General features: G+C 44.2%; 1 protein-coding gene across 3 annotated transcripts in view; it reads right to left on the bottom strand.

Moving 5' to 3' along the window:
• Positions 1-9023: 9023 nt before the first annotated feature.
• SESN3 (sestrin 3) overlaps positions 9024-16659 on the bottom strand; it is a 75650-nt gene continuing 68014 nt past the window's right edge. For 2 of the 3 annotated variants that reach the window (XM_044284916.1, XM_044284917.1), the window contains one exon: positions 9024-15445. In XM_044284916.1, coding sequence (XP_044140851.1) covers positions 15359-15445 — 87 coding nt within the window. In that variant the 3' untranslated portion in view covers positions 9024-15358. The remainder of the gene's footprint in view (positions 15446-16659) is intronic. The other variant, XR_006388201.1, reaches the window with a different exon arrangement.

Genomic DNA, 16659 nt, shown 5'->3' with positions numbered 1-16659 from the left:
CAGCTGATTATGATAATGATGTACAGTATCCCTGGGTAAAACATGTAAAAACAGCTCCCACAATGCCCAGTGTGTAGATGAAAAACACTGTAACTATACAAGATGATAGTAGTTCATGGTATAACAATAATATACACACTATGGATGGGGATCACTGTCAGGCCGGAACAGTGTCCAGTCAAAAATAACACAAAATAGATCAAGAGGTCCGCAGATCAAAGTGTGTATGCAGAGGGGAGCTACAAGTGACCACAGCCACTAGCTGCAATGATCACTAGTGCATAATACATCAACACATGCCCACAGTCAATGAGGTATATGTTGGTTCTAATGTTATATATTGTTTTGTAGCAAAATCCTCAGGATTTATGGACTATAAGAAGCGCAATGTGGCGTGGATGTCCAAACTTGGCACAATATTTGGTGAAAACACCCTGGTAGATTTGGAGACAAGCAATGTGAAGGACCTGAAACTTAAAATTAGGGATCTGCTTAAAAAACGCACCAAGATCTGGTGGAATAAAGCGGCCCGTGAGAATTATCTACAAAGAAATATCATTCCCAGGGGACTCAGGGTCCAGGTTTTCCCCACTTTGGAAACGGCAGATGCCACTTTCATTTCCAGATGGGAAGAATCATTGAATAAGTGTTCCACAACCCTGATCGAGCTTTTGTATGTGGGCATGACCACCAGGGAACTCTGAGTGAGGATTTTGGAACACACAAGCAAGATAAGAAGGGCAGAAACAATGAGGATGGAGGATTTGTATAAGTCGCAACCCATTGTTCTGCACTTCAAAGAAAAATATAATTGTGATCCAAGTGGTTTGCGAGCAAGGGGTATCGATAAGGTATCCCTGGGCTGCCGAGGTGGTGATTATAAAAAGGTTTTATTGCAGCATCTGGGGCGCACGCATTCCAGGCATGCGCTGATGCGGGCGCGTTGTCATGGTGCTCCGTTTGGCTCTCCTTCTCAGGCGGCCGGGGCGGGCAGCGTCTTGCGTCCCACGTCACCCATACGGGATGACGCGGGTGATCACGTGAGCGGGCGCCGCGCCGGCTGTGTGGGAAGGAGTGGCGCGCTATGATGACGCGATCCCCAGTCAACATGTTGGATATGCGTCACACATCCACCTCAGGTGCCGTTACTCTGCTGGACTTGATGTACTGATTGCTGCAGGTGTGTATGTAGCATAAATTCCCGCTTTTAATTCACTTACATCAGCCTCCTGACGAAGCCAGTAGGGTGTCGAAACGCGCGTTGGGGCATAGGCATTTCTGTTGCATCGGGTACTCCGCTCATCATGGGTAACTAACATTGTTTGTCTACAGTTATATTGTGTCACTTACAGCAATGGTTGTGTGGTTTATGGGTGTACCATTGGGCTATACTTTATGATCTGGTACTGGATATCTGTCCGACAGACCACTGGTCGCCCCCTAACCACCTGCATGCAGCTGTATCTCCTCTGTATGTTCATTACCCTATTCACTGTGGGCATGTGTTGATGTATTATGCACTAGTGATCATTGCAGCTAGTGGCTGTGGTCACTTGTAGCTCCCCTCTGCATACACACTTTGATATGCGGACCTCTTGATCTATTTTGTGTTATTTTTGACTGGACACTGTTCCGGCCTGACAGTGATCCCCCTCCGTCGTGTGTACTGTATATTATTGTTATAATAAAAGATTCATGATATATTACATGAGTATATTTTGGCATTATTCATGGGGGCTATTGGGTTGGTTCGTGTAGGCGCTATATAGCACCCCTCAATCAGTATTTTGTGGTAGAAGGTATATGCCACCCCTCAATCAGTATTTTGTGGAAGAAGGTATATGGCACCCCTCAATCAGTATTTTGTGGAAGCAGGTGTATCGCAGCCCTCAATCAGTATTTGGTGGAAGAAGGTATATAGCACCCCTCAATCAGGATTTTGTGGAAGAAGGCATATGGCACCCCTCAATCAGTATTTGGCGGAAACAGGTATATAGCACCCCTCAATCAGGATTTTGTGGAAGAAGGTATTTCGCAGCCCTTAAGCAGTTTTTTGGTGGGCAACATGTATATCACACCCATTGCAATTAGTTACTCCAATAGCGTTTGTCCCTCTGTATAGCTGCGGTATCACAGCAGAACCGCACACAACTGCTGTACAATACAAATGCACTCTAATATACTTTCTATGTTAGAAAGTATATTATAAGTATATCGCACCCCTCTGTGTATCACACCTATCGATCACACCTGTACCAGTCCTTAAAAGGACTTTTGTGGCCCTATTAGCTAACGTTTGGTGTCCCTAACAGCCTGTCCCTGCTTCACAAAGCAACCTCTCCCTACACTGGCAAAACACACAATGTAAATGGCTGCCAGATTGGGTTCTGTTATAGGGTTGGGGGTATGTCCATGTGCTGAAACTTCTCAATTGGCTGTCCTGTCCCACCTGATGGATGTGTCATGGGTCAAAGTTCGGTGCTATGCAAAAAAATATGGCGCAGGCGAATATCGCCATATGTTCGCATGTTCAGCGAATCGCGAATGTTTAAAGTTCGAGGCAAAACGACCGCTGGGCGAACCGCAAGGCCATCTCTAGCCAGGAGCTTCATGGCATGGGTTTCCATGGCCAAGCAGCTACATGCAAGTTTTACATCACCAAGCACAATGCCAAGCGTCAGATGGAGTGGAGTAAAGCAGGCCGACACTGGACGGTAGAGTGATGTGGGGACGTCTTCTGCAGAGTGATGGATCATTTTTTCTATCTTTCAGTCTGATGGAGTAATCTGGGTTTGGTGGATGCCAGGAAAACGTTACCTGCCTGACTGCATGGTGCCAGCTGTAATGTCTGGTGGAAGAAGGACAATGCTATGGGAGGTTTTTCAGGGATTGGTCTAGGTCAGGGATGCTCAACCTGTGGCCCTTCAGCTGTTGCAACACTACAACTCCCAGCATGCTCGGACAGCCTACAGCTATCGTCCTACAGCAGGGCATGGTGAGAGTTGTAGTTTTACAACAGCTGGAGGGCCGCAGGTTGAGCTTCCCTGGTCTAGGTCTTTAGTTCCAGTGAAGGGAAATCTTAATGCTGTAAGGGGTTTCCTGATGTCCTATACTCTAGATAGGTCATCAGTATCTGATCGGTGGGGGTCGGACACCTGGGACCCCTGCCGATCAGCTGTTTTGAGAAGGCACCAGCGCTCCTGTCAGCACCGCTGGCTTCTCGTAGCTTACCAAGCACAGCGCCATACATTTTATAGTGGCTGTGCTTGGTATTGCAGCTCAGCCCCATTCACTTGAATGGGGCTGAACTGCTCCTAGGCCATGTGATCGATGAATGTGACATCACTGGCCAAGAAAAAGCAGAGAGAAGGCTGCAACACTCACAGGAGCCCTCTCAAACAGCTGATTGACAGGGGTCCTGGATGTCGGACCCCCACCAATCCAGAGGATAGGTCATCAGTAAAAGAAATCTCGGAAAACCCCTTGAAGCTTTGTGGGAAAGTTCGGCTCTTTTCTGTTTCAGTATGACTGAGCCCCAGTGCACAAAGCAAGGTCCGTAAAGGCATGGTTGGATGAGTTTGGTGTTGAAGATCTTGACTGGACCATCCAGAGCCCTGACCCCAACCCCATCCAACACCTTAGGGATGGACTAGAACAGAGATTGAGAGCCAGGCCCTCTCATCCAACATCAGTGTCTGACCTCACAAATTCATCTTCTGGATGAATGGGCAAAAATTCCCACAGACACGCTTCAAAATCTTGTAGGTTGTCACCAGTGTAGGAGCTCGCAAATAAAGGAGGATTATACATCCAGACATTTTATTTTATATTAGGGAATTGTCTTATTCTCAAAAAAATTCAATTCGGACAGAAATGAAATATTTTCTCCTCTGATTCAATCATAGATTTGAAACCTGGTTAGCACCCTCTTGTGGCCAGATCTCAAAACCGCAAGTTAGAAGACTGGCTACTTAGAACTAGCTTTATGTACTCAAAATCCTTTGGTTTAAAATTAAAACAAGACCAAGTTAGGAGAAGTGGAGCCAAAGAAAAATGTGCTGGTGAGATTTGCATCCAACAAAAGCCACAAATGGACTATGTTCATGTAGTTCGTAACAAGTAAGAAATTGAGGACATTTCCAGGAAGCAAAAATCTCAAGGGACATGGTGGGAAAACCCAGGGCTGCTTCCATAGACTGGGGAAGGTTGAGATTATTTGACAGGAAGCTTAAGGCCAGTTAGTCAAGGATGGACTTTAAGAAGAGCAAAAGGGGTAAATGTCTTGTGGTTTCCACCATCTAAGGGGCTCCCAGATGATTTACAGAAACTACATGAGGCCTGGCTTAAAAAATTGGACCTGAGCATGGTTAGCTGCACGGGCAGATAAAGGGTATCCGCTGCAGCCATCTGGCAACTGCTGGTCTCTGATCTTAGCATATATGATTAGCAACCCTTGTGATGTCACGGCCTGCCACTGTGATGTCACCACAGGGGTCTTTAAAGAATACATTAGGCAATGTCAAAACATTACACTGTATGATGTCATCACCCCTGCGAGGTCTCCACACACACAGGCACCCTGTTGGACACTCATCAATTCATGTCCAATGATGTCATCAGTGGTGACAAACCTAAGGCAGAGACATCAACCCCTATGATGCTATCACCAACTATGGGGCGCACAAAATTTTAGCCATGTGCCATCTGTACATCTGGCAGCTAAAGGCTCCAAAGCTCAATTTGTAAGGTGGACACATCCTGTGATGTCACTAGTCAACATGCCTCACCTGTTACATCATCACCAGTTTTGGGACCTCATCAAACAATGTTATTGAAGTGTCTGTTACAACATATCCACCCCTATGACATCATTAAACCAGTGAAGTCACCACTAGTGTCATAAAGGGTACCCAACAGACTACCAGACAACTGGTGAGAGTGGTGATCTTAAAGGGATGACTGTCATCGATGGTACTGGCACTCACTTTAAAGGGCCAACACCGTTTGTAATATCACTACCCACTATGATCCCACTTCCACAACGTCAAAGAATAAATGTGATACAACTCCTTAGAGAAAATTTCATAAAAATTTTGTGCTTGGGTATGACAGATATTCAAAGTATATGGCGATAAGTATGTGGACACCCCTCAGATTTTTTTATTCAGTTGTTACAGCCTCATAGAGTCACAAAATGGGCCTTCCGAATCCTAAAGCACATAGGCAATAAAATGTACGTGTCCTTTGTTGTGTCACTTCCTACATAGATCTAGACTGCCTCTAGAATTGACATCAGCACAAGAACAGCCTGTTCTAGGCTTCATGAAATGGGCATCCATGGTGGAGCAGCCTAAGATTACCATGCACAATGCCAAGCATCAGCAGGAATGATGTAAAGCATGTTGTCACTGGACTGTGGAGCAGCGGAGACGTGTTCTCTAGAGCAGGGGTGGCCAACCTGTGGCTCTTTGCTTCCTCAGGTGCGGCTCTAGCTGTGGAGCCGGGAAGCAGTCAGGCGGCTCACTCTCCACCCCAGGCTCAGATCTCTTTTCCTGATCGGGCACTGTTGCTACTTTGCAGCTCCAGCTCACTCTCCACTACGTCCTAATGCACACAGTGTGAGAACGTAGTACCTGGAGACACGGACTATGATCTGACGTTGTGCTCATCAGGTCACAGTGGAGAGTGTGTCAGACCTGCAGAGTAGCAGGAGCCCAGTGCCTGATCAGGAGAGGGAAGAGATTTTTTTACAATTATAGAACTGAGCATGGGGGTCTGATCTTAGCATGGGAGGTTATGATCTGAGCATAGGTGGGGGGGGGGGGGTCCTGATCTGGGCAATGGGGGGTCTGATCTGGGCAATGGGGGGTCTGATCTGAGCATAGGGGGTCTGATCCGAGCATGGGGGTCTTGTTTGAGCATCGGTTGGTCAGATCTGAGCATGAGGGGTAGATCTGAGCATGGGGGGGGGGGGGGGAGGTCTGACACTGGGAGTCTGATTTGTGTTGTCTGATCCGAGCATTGGGGGTCTTATTTTGGGGGTCTGATTTGGAGGTCTGATGAGGTTTAGGGATCTTATTTTAGGTCAGATGAGGATTGTGGATCTGATTTAGGAGTCCGATCTGAGGTCTGATGAAAAATATATTTTTTCTTTTTTCTCTCTGCTAATGAAAAATGAGAAAAATATTTTTATCAGACCTCAGATGAATTTTTTTTTCTCTTTTATTTTTCTTTGTTAAAACCTAGGTGCATCTTGTAGGGCGAAAAATACGGTGACTCGCGTGCAAATGTATAGCTTGTGGCTCCTGGTAGTCATACTTTTTTTTTTTGGGCTCTTTGTAAGGTTGGCCAGAGTGATAATTGCAGTCTGATTTGAAAATCTGAGTTTGGTGGAATCTTGGAGAGCATTACCTAATGGAATATATGGTGCCTACTTTAACGTGGAGGAGGGAGGGATAATGGTCTTGGGTTGTTTTTAGGGTTTGGGTCCTTATTTCCAGTGAAGGACAATGTTAATACTACAGCATACACAGTTATTTTATTTGTGGCTTCCAACCTTGAGCAACATTTTAAGGAAGGCTCTTTTCTGTTCCTGCATGACTGTGCACCAAGTGAGGTCCATAAAGACATGGGGTGATGAGTTTGGTGTGGAGGAACTAAAGTGTCCCAAACCCATTCAACACCTTTAGGATGAATTAAAATGCTGAATGTGAGCCAGACCTTCTTGTCCTGCGTCACTCGCTGATCCCACAAGAGCGAAACGATCACAAATTCCCACAAAGACAAAATCCAAAATGTTTGGGAACGTTTTTCCAGTAGAGTGGAGGCTGTTCTAGCTGCAAATGGTCCAACTCCATATTAACACATAGTGTTGGAATGGGATGTCCACGAAGCTCATATAGATGCAATGCTCAGGTGTCTGGTGTTCACATACTTTTGTCCTTAGTGTATGTTACAATGATCTAAATATGGTACGACTAGCACGTATGACAGCAGGATCTTAATACTGTTGTTTTATAATATATACATATAGATTCTATATAGCATGTCCTCATCCGTTATGGTGGCATCATGTACACCAACTTGGTCCAGGGTTACGTATCTTCTGGTTTCCCGATTGTTCCATGTAGTCACCTTAAAGGCTAAGGACACCTAATTTTTTTTATAAACACTCATTATAGCTAAATTGTTATCAAACTGATTAGAATATGGCTTAAATGAGTTTTTATGAGGTCAGGAGATCAGAGCTCTACATGAGCCATCATCTGATAGGGACTAAGAGTACACAGAAAGTGACAGTCTGCAAATAGACAGATTTTCTTTTTTTAAGACAAATTGTAAAAATGATTTTTAGCCTAAAATGAGTCGCGTGCAATAATTTAAAAAAATTGCCCCTGAAGGTGTTCATAGCCTTTAAGCCATAATTTTCTATTGAAAATGTTTTAGAAGAGGTTATCCCATAATTAATGTAAAACATGAAAATCAGAGATCATACAGTACATGACAAAGCTAGAACCAGCCCTGGACCTCACATGGATCCAGAGATCTCCTCATTCATTGTTCTTCTAGATTTATATCAAGCTGAGAGCTCAAGGGTAGTGTCCTTTCTGCTGCAGCTCAGGGGGGAGTTGAAGCATGAAGCTGAGCATGTGTGTCCATCTCAGTGAGCCGGACAAAGAAATAAGGGGGAAAAATGAACAGCAGGTGGCGCTATACAGATACATTTAATTGAATAACTCACTGGCTATGCTACATTTTTTATTTCATGCAATTACAAAAGTATTCAGATCCAGGTGCTGGTTTGAAAACTGTAGAATATTTTTCATGAGACACCTTTAAAATCCTTAAAATCTCAAACTCTGCTGAGCCAGACAAGTAGGTTTATAAAGCCTCCTGAATTAACCCACATAAAAAAAGGTATATTGAGAGAACTGGAGATTTGTAAACTTCACGAGTCTTTAATGTTTGGATACTCGGTGGTTTTCTTCACGATTTATTCTTGCCTTTTGTAACATTCATCTCTGGAGCAGTGTACCCTCATTTTGGGATTCCTTTGGTTGATCGTTGGATGAACATTGAGTTTACCATGTTCCCAAACTTTGGCCATTGGGTTGCGTGATGACTGTAGACCTCAACACAATATAGTAGAATTTCAATTTGTATAAGATCTTACCTGTGCACAGGTGTCAGATACTGGAGTCCACGGCTTGGCAGGGCCAAAGCTAAAATGATGTAGTCGTGACATGGCTCCGTAGATAAAGTGGGTTTTGTGAGAATCACACTACAGTAGCCGTTTTGTCAGGTCTGAGGGCAGCATAGGACTAAGGGGGTTCTCTGGGCTTGTGGAAGCATATTGTAGTTTTCTAAGATCAGGGCTGATTTGAGGATTTCTGCCACCAGAGGTGAAAAGTAGGGATGAGAGAATCGACTTTGGATGAAACATCCAAAGTCGATTGGCATAAAAGTTTGTCCCAATACTGTATGGAGCAGTATTAGATTGTATTGGCTCCGATGAGCCGAAGTTATTGCTTCGCAAAGTCTTGCGAGACCTCAGGTAATCATTTCATAAATTCATTTTTACTGTAAAAAAACAATTTACCGAATTCGGGTCCGGTTCCCTGGTACCACTTGGAACCGAACCCAAGTTCAGGAAATGTTTTTTTACTGTAGAAATTGATTTATGAAGTTATGCGAAGTCCAAGTAATAACTTCGGCTCATCGGAGCCAATACTCCTGCTCCGTACAGTATTAGAATGACGTTTTATGCGAATTGACTTCGAATGTTTCAGCAAGACTCACAGGCTTCCCCTATTAGAGACAAGACTCACAAGCTTTCTCTATAAATGAGTTGGGGAAGCAAGACTCACAGGCTTTCTCTATAAGTAGGAATCATGGGTTCTCCTTATAAAGCGGGTGGGGGAAGCAGGACTCGCAGACGTTCTCCATGAGTAGCTGGGGAAAGCAGGACTCACAAGCTTTCTCTATAAGTGGTTGGGGGAAGCAGGATTCACAGAAACTCAGAGTTATGCAAAATTCTCTTTATTTACAGAAAATACAGAGTCTCTCTATAAGATGTCGGATACATTGAAATACAGTAATCTTATTACTGCTAGAAATCAGTCAAAAGAAACGGTAACAATATAAAGTTTCAAAAGCAAATGAAAAACTTTCAGCCATTGGGGCTTATTAATTAAAGGGGTTCTGCAGTTTGTTTAAACTGATGATCTATCCTCTGGATAGATCATCAGCATCTGATTGGTGGTGGTCCGACACCTGGGACCCCCGCTGATCAGCTGTTTGAGAAGGCAGAGGCGCGCCAGGAGCTACGCGGCCTTCTCACTTGAATGGAGCTTAGCCCCGCCCAGGCCAGTAATACTAGTCGTGACGTCACTGGGCCTGCGGTAAACAGTGAGAAGGCCGCGGCGCTCCTGGAGTCAGACCCCCGCCGATCAGATGATCTATCCAGAGGATAGATCATCAGTTTAAACAAACTGCAGAACCCCTTTAACATGGCGACGATATGCTGCAAGGTATAGCAAACCTCTGGCTGTAGAAAAACTGATTAGTTGGTAAAGACTCCAACCCACAATCTGCTTGTGATGTTTTAATAGGAGGTAGGAGGGAGGCCTGTGCTCACCAAGTCAAGTTTTAAAGGGGTATGAAATTAGAAAACAAGGATCTCTTTTTTTAAAACTTCGGCGTCACCCTTGGACTGCGTCTGGTATTGCAAAATTAGACGCGGCTCACAGAGTGGCGCTGTTTCCGGGTAAAAAGATGACCTTTGTTTTTCTAGTCTCAAAACTCCCCTTTAAATTACTGCAGGTCTCGAAAATATAATGCATCTAATATTTATCATGGCCACTTGTGGCAGACAAGCCCTACCTGTACCTGACCCCTCCGGACACACCGTGAGATTGTACAACAACGAAACATACTGGAACCACAGTGACTCTCTCAGCCCTCGTTCACATGCTAACAGTTTTTGCGGCACTTTGATTGCTGCGCCGTAAGGTTTCATAGCTGTTATGAAACTCTACACGTTACGAAAGGCCACACATGCTGAGTAGCGCTCAACTATAAACGGAGAACCCCTCTAAATTCAGACGTCCTTGGTTAACCTCCTAAAAAATCCTTTGATGTGTCCTGGTCCCAGTGGTCGGACCCTTAGTCTCCTGTGTTTAGGGAATAACTTAAAGACTTGACACAACCCCTTTAAAGGGATTGTCTAGGATTAAAAAATGGCTGCATTCTTTCAGAAACTGCACCACACCTGTCCAAAGGTGTTGTCTGGTATTGCAGCTCAGCTTCACTGAAGTTAAAGAGACTGAACAGCAATACCACACGCAACCTGTGGACAGGTGTGGTGCTGTTTTTGCAATAAAGCAGCACCACACGCAACCTGTGGACAGGTGTGGTGCTGTTTTTGCAATAAAGCAGCCAATTTCTTCTAATCCTGGACAAACCCTTTAAGGACAATTCTAGCAGCAGTGACCATTTCCCAAATTCTGTGGGTAACGGACCAAACTACACAAGTCCATTGAGTGTGGTTGTCAAAGAACCAACCGAAACGTTGAAGAAGTCATCCTAGGGACTTCTCTAATAGCACATGGCTAGCCTGATGGGTAGAAGGATGGTCCTACTGGAACCCTTAATTCTGGCAACAAGCATGGCTGCTGGCTCTTCAGGACAACCGGGATATGGGAGTGTCCTGCTGCTGGGAGCCACGATGATCCACCCATCAATATACAAAGGGGCTGTCCTCCTCCATCTATATCCGCTTGCTGTACTTAATCCCAACCTCCACCATCCGGTTCGTTGCTACTGCAGATATATCTTGGCAAGGCTAACAATCTACGCATTTTTTAAGCCTCTTTTTTTTTATTTTATTTTTTACCAAAATATAGAAATCACTCGCTACATCGCCACCACAAGGACACTTCAGCTTCATACGAGGGGCGAGGTGGTCGCCTTCTGTATATTGCACTTTACCTTTGTTCACTAAACATTGCATACGAAATATCACAGCTTGGAGCCGTCATTAGTACATGGATGAATGAAGGTAAAATGATCCGGAGTAAACATCTCATACGTCGAAAAGAAAAAAACAACAAAAAAAACATACAAATCTATCAATCAAGTACAACAGGCGCCCACCGCTCTTGTACAGGAAGAGGATGGGGCACTGTAAATATGTGCAAAACTTTTTTTTAGTTTTTTTTTTTTTGGTCAGCTTTTCCTTACCCAAAACCCTTTTATTGTATGAGGCAGCTACATAGTCAAATGTAAAAAAAAAAAAATTTAAAATCTCTGGGAGGGTGCTTTAATACTTAGACTATATTAAAAAAAAAAAAAAGTGCGATTGGCACCATTGCTTGGGAGGCGGTTCACAGGAATAAGTGCCGACACGGCAGTTCTCTCGTATTTTTATTGCTTGTTGGCAAGAATATGGGGCACTGCTGGTATAACGAGAGCAAGGAGAGCTCGGGTGGTCCTTGCTACTATTCAGCCTCCTGGATATGTTTCATACCCTCCCCAAACCAAGCATCAGCAATGGTTTGATTATGGGTCGTACCTGCTGTGCCACCACTTTGCTCTTATGAACACTGATGCTTTAAAGGGTTGTCCCATGTAGTTGGAACGCAGCAACAAACTTTCCATTCCCCTACAGCTCCTCCGCAGGAGAGATGGAGTACAGCATGGTGACAACAGATATCGAAGGTCTGGTCCTCTGGCGAGAGAGCCTTGTAGATGCTCTCCACCCTGGCTAATTGAGGCAGGTCCCAACTGGAGGACTCCACTCTATTAGCCCAAGACTTCTTACTCAACCCCTACATTACTCTAGATTATTGTGATTTCTAAGCAGTGTCATGGGAGGGAACCTCCTGCTGGTATCCAGACTAATTTAGTAAGTTGCATTATCTGTAAACCCTAATGTACTCTCCCAAGCAGGACTGCCCCTAAAGCAATCTGGAATGGCTCGGGAATGGCAGTTGATAAGAAAACAAAGTCCCTGCAGCTGTCTTTAGACCCACAAACTATTACCTTCAGCACTTCAGCTGCCATAAAAACTACAACTTCCAGCATGCTGTCCTCACAACTCCCATAGAAGTGAATCGAGCATTCTGGGAGTTGTAGTTTCAGAACATCTGGAGTGCCGGAGGTGGCTGATCCCTGGTCTATAGCTTGTAGCCCAAACTACAGACCACCAATGGACTCTAAGTTTTAGCTTCACAGCTGGCGGTACTTCTATTGGGGAGTCACAGATACCACAATTATTTTATATAGAAATCTAGGTGCCTTAGAGGTACCATTTAGAGCAGTGGCTCTCCAGGGGTGCGAAACTACAACTCGCATCATGCCCTGACAGCCTCGAGTTGCGGTTCTGCCCAGCTGGAGAGAAAACAGCTTGGGGAACATTGATTTAGAGCAACATTTTTAAATCTGTAGATCCCCACTTGCAGAACTACAACTCCCAGCATTGGAGAACACTCGTTTAGAGGTAACACGTCACAGTGCAAGAATATATTCTGCGAGCTAGACCAATTCAAGGAGGATGCTGCCTAAGTTCAATAGCAAAAACAGCAATGTTGGCCAACGCCAACCTTATGATTGTGATCGGATCTTATGAATGTTGATTGGTTGGGCACACACCATAGATGCGACACTGTATTTATCTGACAGGGTCACTTTAAGGCATAAAAGCCTAAAATAAGTGCACAGAATGCATCTAGCTGAAGATTAATACCGAATATGCCAACTTTACCAACCCCATAAAAAGCCATATCATTAAGTATATTACTACATGCGCCGTGCCACGACTATATGTCACCGGAGTGCAAACCGCTGTTTCCTGCATTCCCTTACAACACAGTGCCTGGCACAGCGGGGCAGGAGGTCTGATGTGCGCTGGAATATACCTTCCCCTATTGTTTCCTATATCAGGATTACATCATATACATTACATGGCCTTTGTTTTATACATCTACAATTCTACAGTAGTTTTTTTTTATTTATATATATGATTTTCATAGGTCACTTTGCACAACTCCCTCCTATAAATCTAGGTTGACACTCTGGGTCTTCTACTATGGCACATTATGTGGCACCCACTTCAAGCACAGTTTAGGTAGTTAATCGCTGGCTGCACAGAAAGTATCATAAGAGCAAAGTAGCTCCGGTAAAATCTGGAAGAGTGGTCAGTGGTGGGCAATGCCAATTCTAGAGAACGCTGGGCTAGAACAGAGACTCTTGACAGTCAGGTCTAAATTAGACAAGAGACTGGTATTGATGTTTTGGGAAAGATGAGCAAGGGTCAGTAAAGAGACAAAGACCACTGGTCATGCTTGTGTCAGCAAAAAAAAACAGGTCTTGGTTAGAAGAAAGACCGTCTGGTCAGGAATGGGCATCAGTTGTGCATGGGTTAGGCAAGAGACCACTTATCATGGCTAGGTAGGTAGAAAATAGACCATTGCCAGTCAGCTATTAGTCTTACCTAAGTCAGGAACAAGAATAGGTTTTGGATAGGATAAGTAGGAGACCACTGGCCAGGCCTAGTTTGTCTAGACATGAGACCACTGAGGGTCCTGTTTGGGTTGGTCAGGTATGGGTCAGACAAGAGACTGTTAGTCATGCCTTCGTAAGGAACAAGAATTAGTTGCGTTTTTGTCAGGCAAGAGACCTCTGGACATGTAAGGGTTAGTAAAGAGATTTCTAAGAGTCATGCCTGGGTGACAATCATGCATGGGTCATGTCAGTCATATATTGGCCAACATAGTTGTGGATCAGCCACTGGTCTTGTCTGGATAACAAAAGTGGCCATTGGAGCCTGGGTTGCTAAAGAGACCAATGGTCATCAAGGCAGGGTTGGTAAAGAGACCATCAGTAGTCAAGCCTGGGTTGCTAAAGAGACCACTGGTAGTCATGCTTAGGCTGCTAAAGAAACCACTGGTCATCAAGCCTGTGTTCCTAAAGAGACCATTGTTGGTCATGCTTGGGCTGCTAAAGAGACCATCTGCTGTCAAGCCAGGGTTGGTAAAGAGACCATTGGTAGTCATGCTTGGGGTGCTAAAGGGACAACTGGTGGTTATGCTTGGGCTGCTAAAGAGACCACTGGTGGTCATGCCTGTGTTGGAAATCATAGTCACATGTGGCTTAGAGTGAGAATCAAGAAAAGAGACCACTGGTCATACATGGGTCAGACCAAAGACCACTAATGTCTTATTAAGTTACTTATCCGTCAAACCTTAGGCCATCAGTCATTTGTGGTAGCCACCACACTCTTTGGGCAGCACCGATATCAAGGTCACAGATCCCATCATTAATCTACAGCTCTAACGGAATGGAGAGATCCTCTACATAAAGTGACTACATTTGTTGGCATGGCCAAAAATGATCATGGTCAGAGGGACTGCTTGACGGTCAAGGCCACCCACCCATTGCCCACCACTGACTCACACACCTTCAATTAGCTTATGCATGTATTCTGTTTATACTACTGTCACAAAAAACAACAAAAAAAAACCATAAAAGGCTAAGAGAGTCTCTTGGCTATAGAAAGTGTGAAGAAGAACTCTCTACAATATTCAGAAATGAAATATAAAGCAGAGCTTTGCACTTCAGTAGGATGCTGCAGGATATTCCATAAGGGATAAGGATATTTTTCACATTTTTTTTTTAGCCGGCAGCTACGATCCACATTCAGTAAAAAAGTCTTTTTTTGGCAGAGTCAGTAAATTCTACCTACCAAGTCCGATCTGAGATCCCTTGGATGCGGAAGCTGCGGGGCTATTAGGTAATACCGGTATGTACAGAACTTAACTTTATGGCACAGATTCAGCTTTATAACCAAGTTATTGGCAACCTACTAGTTAGAAAGCTTATATATTCTATGAATTAGACAGTACAGCTTATTTTCCTGTTTTTTCCCCATTGTTTTCTAGTTTTTTTCAGGTTTTTTTTCTCTCGTCTCTTATATAAAACAAAGCACTACACATAACTGGAACAAGGCAAACCAGCATTGGTTAAACATATACAAATGTATGTCTGTACGAAGGAAAAAAAAATCCCAAAAATCTGAATCCTGTGTCTAAAGAAAACGTTCCGATAAAGCAGTGTCGATTAGTTACTGCTGAAAAGTAAAAAAAACAAAACAAAAACATCATAGTAGTGCCATTTTGCTAACATTAGATAGAGCATTGTAGAAAAACAAACAAACAGGTCATTCATTGCACATTACTGCCACATTTTGTCCAGCATGGACACTAGAAATGCATATATGCTTGATGCTACATGACAGGCGGCGCCGTTACTGAACTGAAAGGTGAAGTTGCGTTGCACGTCAATGATCACATGCAAGACCTCAGGTCAGGTGGCGGGTTATAGCACGTAGGGCGTAGAGAAGTTCTGCCTGCATACGGGCCTCCATGAGGAGCAGGTTGACGTGGACCTGAAAACACAGAGGAGAGGACGTTAGGAGGCGGCTGCAAGGTTGACGGTTATGCAACATAGAAATATAGGAGCGTGAGATGGTCTGCAGACTCCACCAGTAGGAACTTATGACTCTACTGCAGATGTATTTAAAGGGCATCAACTGGCTGACCTGTTACATGTGCGCTTGGGCATCTGTGATGGTCCCATGTTCATGTGTACCCGCATAGCTGAGAAAAATGATGTTTTATTATATGCAACTGAGCCTCTAGGAGCAACGGGGGTGTTGGCGTTACACCTCTCTCTGCAACTGCCACGCCTTCTGCACTTTGACATAGCCAGACAGCGTAAACGTCATAACGCCCGGCCCGGTCATTCACAGTGCAGAGGGCATGTCCTGCCTTTCTGTATGTGTGATTTATACCTCCTTATCTGTTCTGTGAGCTCCGGAGCTTAAAACAAACATAGTGGGGAGTAAGGGAAAGGATGTCACAGCAATGAAGTGCTGGCAGAAAGGAGATGACCCTGCTGCTGAGTGAAATGCATCTAGTTGTGCAGCTGAACAGTGGTATAATTAGGCTGAAAAAAACCATAGGGAAGTCCAAACATAACTGTTCCTTCACAGTTATGACTGCACAAAGAAGCGCAGCCAGTATGCTTGAATTATATGTGTATGCAAGGGATTTGGAGCTCTGCATGAGAAAAAAAAAAAAAAAAAAAGACGACATATAACCGATATAAACACACATTATAAAACTGGTCAGCAGAAAACTTTAAAAAAAAAAAGATCAATATAACTGTCAAAGGTTAATATTCACTTCAATGGGCACATACAGTGAAAACTAACACTGTGGGGATTAACTGGCAGAGCTTCGCTTTGGACCTCTAACCTGTCAGAGCCAGGAAAACAATGGTGCCTGGAGGGGTGAGTAACAAACTGGTCCCCAAGTAGGCGGCATTAACCATTCTATTGTACTCCACCAGGGATCTTATAATTAACCGCCAGGAATCCTTACTTTAGTCCCTTTACTACTCTAAACCACCAGGGATGCAGAAGTTACCCCCTTACTACCCTACACCACCAGTTACACTGACTTTATCCCTCTCACTGTCCTGGACTATCAGGAATCCTTACTTTAGCCCTTTTACTACCCTAGACCACCAGGGATAAAGGAATTAAACCCTCCTCTGTACCCTACACCACCAGTTACACAGATTTTTAACCCCTTCACT

This window comes from Bufo gargarizans, chromosome 3 (assembly GCF_014858855.1).
Source record: "Bufo gargarizans isolate SCDJY-AF-19 chromosome 3, ASM1485885v1, whole genome shotgun sequence".
NCBI lineage: Eukaryota > Metazoa > Chordata > Amphibia > Anura > Bufonidae > Bufo > Bufo gargarizans.
Note: the sequence above shows the minus strand (reverse complement) of the source record. Positions and strands in the feature narration are given on the sequence as shown.